The 8,617-nt window shown below is 34.3% G+C and overlaps 1 protein-coding gene across 8 annotated transcripts in view; it reads right to left on the reverse strand.

Moving 5' to 3' along the window:
- Positions 1-8,617, reverse strand: part of LOC106867275 (dynein regulatory complex subunit 6) — a 153,056-nt gene that overhangs the window by 8,503 nt on the left and 135,936 nt on the right. For all 8 annotated transcript variants that reach the window (XM_014912110.2, XM_014912105.2, XM_014912108.2 and 5 more), the window contains one exon: positions 5,710-5,790. In XM_014912110.2, the coding sequence (XP_014767596.1) occupies positions 5,710-5,790 (81 nt within the window). The remainder of the gene's footprint in view (positions 1-5,709; positions 5,791-8,617) is intronic.

The raw sequence follows: 8,617 nt of genomic DNA on the forward strand, positions 1-8,617 counted from the left end.
TCCCTAAAACTATATATTTTATATATATTTTATCTATAAAGCTCAATTTAATTTTAATTTTTTATAAATTGATTTTAATTGAGTTTTTACCTGTAATTTTGGATTTGTCCCTAATATTATTATTATATATATATATATATATATATATTTAAATAGCATGATATGAGCTTAAATATGGATGTGGTAAGTGTGTATGTTTGTGTATGTTGATACATAGTTATGGTTTTGTATATGCAGATGTGTATATATTTATACACCATTGTATCTGTGACATTGAAGGCAGCATAGTATATGTAAATGTTTGTAAACAAACATGAGGATATATTTGTATGTATATACATGAACATGTAACTATGTACTCATATGTAGATAAATATAGTGTTTTTAAGGAAACTAAAAGATGGTTTATCTTTTAATATTTAACAACTGGAGTGCCATAAATCAGACTTTGCACTTTGTAAAAGTTCTAACTGAATTTTGTTATTTATTTATTTTCTGTTGGTCAGTTATCCTTTTTTGACATTTCAAATTCTTAGAGTTTTCTGAGAAAGAATTATATACATTTTGTCTATTTGAATGGAGTCAACATGCTTATGAAATCTTACAAATTTATTTTGCAGAGCAAGTTTATTTCATAGATTGATTGTATTTAAATTGATGTCTGATAATGTTGAATGAACAATAATAATTTTATTTCATTGCATATGTTATATATATTGTATATATTACATATCTATATATGTGGTATGGAATAAAAATGTTCCTTTACTGAAACAACTGTAACATCCATTTGAATTTCTCTTTTCCTTTTTTAGATTACTATTATTATCCACTCTGTGAAGTATATACTATACCTATTAGATTATACCTTGAATTTGCAAAGTGCTCCCCTTTCTAATAAATAGCTTAACCAATATTTATTCAGTTAACAGAGTACAATACCACCCATGTTCCTACCCAAAGTGCTAACAATATACGCACGCGTTTGTACATATGTGTGTGTGCACTCGCACACACATATGTAAACATTCACTATACTTATCTCCCCATATTCAAATAACTCTTTGGTTTCAACCTTTAGCATCACGTAAAAAATACCCTCCCTTTATATTTCTATGTAAACTAGCGTTCTTATTCCTAAAGCCCATGGAATAATATCGTTGACCCCTTTATATCTCTATGTAAACAAACCTTCTAACGGTCACTGACTATGTAACATCTCAGCTCGTAAGTTACCCCATTATTTCGTTTTTGTCTTGCTATTACATGTTTTATTATGAACTCCCTGAAGAGAAATAAATGAGGAACCCCAACAGTTCTTTCTTCTTTGTGAAAGAACTATAATTTATTTCGAAACATATATGTAGGAATTAAAGGAACTTTCATTAACATGCGTTTTGCTCCATTTATTATTATCCATATAGATATATATATATATATATATATATATATATAGAGAGAGAGAGAGAGAGAGAGAGAGAGAGAGAGAGAGAGAGACTAAAGTGTACGTATGCCAATATATAGTTATATATATAAAAAATGCAAAAATGGGATAAGAACGCATAACATCCAGACAGTTAGGTGATACAAAAAAGGGACAAAAAAAAAACATCCAGACAGACAATACAAAGAAAACAAGGACAGGTCATTTGGATTTTTCTATCCTCTGTCGAGTTCCAGATTATCTTTGCAATTTTGGCTGGTTATACTCGAGATTGCTCCAATCTGGCCAGCCCCAAGGAAAAACTAAGCAAAGAGCATTAGATTCCTTCAAAGAAAGCAGCGAATGTATATGAAAACAAGGACGGAAAAAACAGAGAAATGTTACACAAATACAAATGCTTAATTTAATTCAACCTTAGTCGCATGACACCCATTGTTATGTCATGTTATTTGTATTTGTATTTGTGTAACATTTCTCTGTTTTTTACTGTCCTTGTTTTCATATACATGCTGCTTTCTTCCAAGGAATCTAATGCTCTTAGCTTAGTTTTTCTTTGGGGCTGGCCAGATTGGAGCAATCTCGATTATAACCAGCCAAAATTGCAAAGATAATCTGAAACTTGACTGAGGATAGAAAAATCCAAATGACCCGTCCTTGTTTTATTTTGTATCGTCTGTCTGGATGTTTTTTGTCCCTTTTTTGTATCACCTAACCGTTTGGATGTTATGCGTTCTTGTCCTATTTTTGCATTTTATATATATATATATATAATATCCTCTTGCTCACTCTCCCACAATTCCCATTTCTTCATCCCTCACAGCCTCCAACCCATCTTATCTGTTATACTTGTTCTGTTGAACTGGCAACCAGCACACATTCTTCTGATTTAACTCTATTGCTATCCAATACTTCCTCTTATCTCACTACCTCACCCTTATACCTCTTGGATGCACTTGTGCCTTTTTTTCTCAATAGTACTCACTGCATCCACCCACTGTTTTCCCTTATTCCTTTCTTTCTCACACCAAACTCTCTTCACTACGTCCCCATCTAGGATGCTTTTGCAGCATTCACACTCTGCTCTTCCCTTCTCTCTACTTTTATAATACCCTGCAGTCTTTCTTTATTCATTATTCTGAGTGCACTCACCTACTCCTCCCTTGCCCCTGCTTCATTTTTTTCTCACTACTTTCTCTCTACAGCTTCTCTGTTTCCTTAATACCTGTTCTCATATTTACCCCCTCTCCCTCTTGTCTACCCTACCCCATAACCCTCACACTTCACTATCCTCCACAAACTTAAGATTCCTCTCCACTGGAGTATATTGCTCCCTTCCTTCCTTCCTTTCCTTTCTTTTCCTTTACACCTGTCTCTATTTGCCCTTTTCCAGTTTGTCCTCCCCTTCTCAATAACCCTTGATAATAATCCCCTCCTTTTTCCTTGCCAGAATCCCTCTCCTAATTAGTGCATACTCTAACACATGTTATTCTTTCCCTTCCCACCCTGTCACAATTATAAGTCTGTTTCTCTCATCTTCCTGACTTTTCCTCATCACACTGTCTAGAATCATGCCCACTTTTCTATTCTCGCTCAGTTATAGGATCCACATTAGGCCCTTAGCCTTGCAAGTTATAAGGCAAACTTCACTAGTGCTGGTGACATAAAAAGCACCCAGTACACCTTAGCAAAGTTGTTGGCATTAGGAAGGAAACCCCAGGAACTATGCCAAAGTAGATACTGGAGCATGATGTAGTTCTTCAACTTGTCAGATCCTTCAAACTGTCCAACCCTTGCCAGTATGGAAGCCAAGCATCAAATATTGATGATCACACACACATACACACATGCAACACACACAACATATATATCCAAACATACATACATATCTGCCTCTTCCACCTCATCGTCATCATTTAACATCTGCTTTCCATGCTTGTGATCCTTGTAGTTGTAAAACATTCCTCTTATCCTGTCTGCTGTACATTTAATTATTCATATGAACAAGTTAATCAATATTAACAATGTCAACCAGTGTAGAGGTAATTTATAAAAACTCTAACTCAAACTATTAAAAATATGTGTGTTTATGAATTCTCTCTTCTCCACCAATGATTGGGGCAAGTACTTGAAACATGGGAACTAATGTCTGGAAGAATCTTAACACCTATTTAATATCAAATAATACTGCTTACATTGTTTCTATATATTTATAATGTCAAGCAGTATATAACTGGTGAGAATGATTCCAGTGGTTTCATGCAAATTGCAGCACTTCACAATTTAAAAATTCAGATAAAACTAAAAATCTATATAGAGTAGACATTGGCACATATGACAGGCTCTTAGGGAACAGTGTCATGCAAACTATAGGCAGGCTTTGCTTCATACGAATGATAACATTAACAACAAGGCCAAACAGACAAAGTAAGAGGAATGACTTTATTACTATTAAGGATCACAAGCCAAAATTTTGTCCCAATCCCAAGTGCTGCCTGATTAAACCAGTAAAATTAGAGATTGAGCTGGTGAGTTACCATGTATTGAGGAAGTTAAATAATGACATAAAAAAAAGGATCCTATCTTTCCTTATGATGTAATACCAGTGAAGTAATTTCATGGTTTAAGGCAAGCAAGAGTAGAGGCAGAGCAAAATTCACCCAGTTCAGTAATGTGGACTTTTACTCATCTATATCAAAAAGGTCATTAGACAGGGAACTTAATTTCTCTAAGGGATATAAAGGTAAAAAACATGCTGTGAGATAATGGTTCCACTTTGGTCAAACAAAACAGACCCAGAATGTTACTTCAATATGGTGGTAGGAGCATTTGTCAGCATGGATATCTGTGACTTCATAGGCCTATCTATACTAGAGACCTCAGGTGAGAAATTCCTATGAATCTGCTTTGGCCTATAAAGAGCTAACACTTTAGGAATGACCTGATCCACACTTTCTAGGACTTAAAGATACTATAGAGACCAACTCTCGAACTGGCCACTATGGCAAACCTACGGAAAGGTTGTTGTACATCAACACAGATTCCTGTTATATGTCTATAATGTTTAAAAACCTTGTAAAGGGTTTCAGTAGGGGGACTTCAAACCTATTCTCAAATCAATGTATTTCTGGTACAACAGCTCCCTATTACAACAAGGCTCTAGCTGGCAGCCAGTAAGTTTAAGGACTGTATGTATTATGTGCCTAATCCTGACACTCACAAGAGAAAGTACCACTGTAGCGTCCTCTGGTTTCTTCCACCTTTCTCAATCAGCATAGGAAAGGCCTTCTATTGATTAGTGGATAAGTATTTTACACAGGGCTATAGGTACAGGAAATTATTCAATAGACATAACTTAAGGGTCTCATTCAGCTAGTATAAAAAATATTAGAATAAGCTCCAAGGCCCCGTGCAGAGGCAGGTTGCTCATTGGTTAACAATGAATGCCCAGTGAATGGTCAATGCATTGCAGTGGTCACAGTATATGAAGCAGAAGTGGTGATGTCCAACCACAGAGGAACACATACACACACAGAAGTATGTTGGCAATGGAGGGCCCCATTAGGGCCAGGTGAAATAATCACAGATCCTCTTTTAGAACCCAAGAGAGATGCAATGATATGGTAGCTATATATAGTGATGAAAGGAGGGAAAACACTACAAAAATCAACTGGAAAGTGCTGGAACAGTCTTGGGCATATCCGAGTGAAAATAGACATTGCAAGCTTTGCTTGGCTGAAAAGAGGAAACAGAATTCATGTAATCCAAATGCTTTCTTGAACTCAAAAAGAAAAATATTTCATTTTGGCAACATGGTCATCCCCATTTTTGGACTTGAGAACAACACACATGTACACAGTTGAAATCAGTAATGCCATAACCAGTAGTATGTTATTTGACAATATAATAATATAACAGTACTATTTCTCTTTTAGAGTGTGCATTATTTTACTTATGGACTACTGGTGATATACATACACACGTGTGCACACGCACGCACACACCTACACACAGACAATGAGATTATAGAATATACCTCGAATTTGTTAATTCCTTTCTTGAACCATCCCTTGTCAGTAACCCAAGTCCTGATCTTGAGTTTATGATACAGGCTGCTTTTCTGGGACATTTCTTTGAGGGAAAAACATGCGCTCTATAAGTAGTCATGGTGTGTGTGTTCAACAATCCAAATAACAATGTACATACATACACACACACTGTCAATCACATACTTTCACACCACTCAAACATAAAAATGTTATACACACTTTGAAATACTTTTACAATAGAGAATGTTCAGGATGCGCAACCAATTGCAGCCTTTCTGCACATATTTCATTCCTTTATCTCTGGAAAGATAAAAATACAGGAAAATGATAATGTATAAAAACAAATCAAATTAAGATTTACATAAATCTTTATCATATAAATTCTTTAAGGAGCCTCCAACACAATATTACTCTATCCAATAGAATGAATAGGTTATTATTTATTTGTTTTAATATTTACCATTTCTGACATCAAAACGTACCAGAATAAAGTCTAGTTTAAAGTAAGCACCAGTAGTATACTAGAATTAACATAATTTGCAAGGTTTTTCTCATAGTAAACAGACTCGATATCTAGTCATAAGATATTTAGTTATCTCTTTTCCTGTTCATTTGCCTTTTTTCTCCTGCCCCTGCGCTATATATAAATATATACACATAAAGTTGAGGGGTTTGAGAGGTGAATATACATTTATTTAACAATGTGACTTTTATAGGATCACAACTATTTCACAACATTTTTCATGTACTAATTAATTTCAGTGAGGTTTGTATTAATATGTACAGGGGTTGGACAAAATAATAGAAACACCTAGTATCACAGCATCATAATTTTGAAATATCTATAAAACTGTCTAAAACTTGTTTATTTTTATGTTTTTTTGATTTATTATTAGTGTTGCTTAATATGTTTTGCTAAAATTGCTGTTTCTTTTCAGATATCCTCAGAAAAAAAGTAATTAAAATTCATTAAAATGACAGATCTATTGGACTTTCAAAGAGATCAAATTGTTGGTGCTCGTATGGCAGGTGCTAGCGTAACGAAACCGGCCAAAATGTTTGGTTTATCAAGAAGTACTGTCTCGAAAGTAATGACAGCCTTTGAGAAAGAGGAAAAAACCTCTTCATCAAAACAAAACTCCGAATGACTATACAATAAGTCTGCAACTACATTAAGACATCATAGTATACACATACACACACGTATTTATATGTATACATATACACACATACACATACTAATATACTTACATGCCTCTTAACTTTTATACCTTTGCGTGTACACACACATATATACATACACCCACACATACATACGTGTATGAGGTTTGATCAATAAGTATCAGAACTGTTGCCACAGTAAAGAAGCTAAAGCACACAGACTGAAGCTGCTAGATAAAGATTGACCTAAAACTCTGCTGTGCATGCGCACTAAGTTTTAACATTCTAGCTCACTTCTGCTGTTTACAGCAGTGCTTGGAAGGAAGGTGTATAGTGTATGACTGTTGCATTGACCATGACAGAGAAATTTGTCATGGCGATATCTGCTCAGAGGCCTATGCAAAGTTGTAGAAAGTGTATGAGCCACACACAAATGTACAAGTGGTTCGGACGTTCCCAAGATGACTGGAAAAATGTTGATATTGACGAACGTTCTAGGAGAACCACAGCTAGTAGAACTGAGAAAACATTGCAGATGTGCATGCAGCTGTGAGGGGAAAATCATTGAATCACCATCCGTGAGTTATCAGAAGATGTGCAGATTAGTTATGGTTCAGTTCAGTTCAGTCCATTATCACTGAAAATTTAGGTATGAGATATGTCCACGAAGTTCATACTAAAATTGCTTTCAGCTAACCAAAAAGACACTCAGGCTTCAGTTGCACAAGATCTCCTTGATTGTGCCGAGAATGATGAAAACTTTTTGAAAATTTTCGTACACCTCTGAGCAGGTATTGCCAAGCTTTTGGCAAAATTTGTTGCAGATTCTCTGCTCAACTTTCTCTGTCATGGTCAATGCAACGATCACATGCTATACACCTTCTTTCCAAGCACTGCTGTAAACAGAAGTGAACGAGAATGATAAAACTTAGTGCACATGCACATCAATCTGTGCCAAGCAGCTTCACTCTGCATGCTTTAGCTTCGTCACTATGGCAACAGTCTGGATACTTATTGATCAGACCATGTACACGCATACACACACATAGATATGTACATATATACACATATATACACTCATACATATATATATATATATATATATATATATGTATATATTATAAAAACCAAGAGAGAATATGGAGTTACTATTAATAAAAGTTTTTTAATACATTGACAAGACCAGACCTACAATTGTTTCAGTTCATGACTTGCAGCATAAAGTCAACCAAATTTGATTTACTAAAATATAAACAGTTATACAAATAGATCTATGTATCTATTTTTATAACTGTATATATTTTTAACTTTAATGGTACACTGTACTCTTCCTGTTTAATGTTTTCATTATGTTTTAAATATGATAAATTTCTTTGTACATCCTTCCCTGAAGATGTTCTTGCTTGTAGTAATTACCTAAATTGATTTAGTCAAATTAAATTGAATTTGGTTGATTTTATGCTGCAAGTGATGAATTGAAACAATTGTAGGTCTGGTCTTTTTTAATCTTATCTTCATTTTCTCTCTTGGTTTTTATAATATTAATTATATTTATAAGCCTATATTGTTAGGTATTCAACCAGGCTAATCATGGATATCTTTATCCCTCCGAGGTTTATATCCTCACCTGTACTTTCACACACACACACACACACACACACACACACATACATATATATACATACATTTAGTTGTATTAAGGGCATTACTACACATAAATGCCTCACACTACGAGGGACTCTTAAAGTCAAAACTACCATAATAAATACAGTGTAGTTTTGGTAGTTTTGACTTTAAGAGTCCCTCGTAGTGTGAGGCATTTATGTGTAGTAATGCCCTTAATATAAATAAATATATTTAAATGGAATAATTATAATTTTTTCCCTTATGAGGTTTTTTCACACTCACTACTTGATAAATTCTAATAAAGATTTTATCCTATTTTAAATTTTATATATACATACAT

Source organism: Octopus bimaculoides, chromosome 20 (assembly GCF_001194135.2).
Source record: "Octopus bimaculoides isolate UCB-OBI-ISO-001 chromosome 20, ASM119413v2, whole genome shotgun sequence".
Taxonomy (NCBI): domain Eukaryota; kingdom Metazoa; phylum Mollusca; class Cephalopoda; order Octopoda; family Octopodidae; genus Octopus; species Octopus bimaculoides.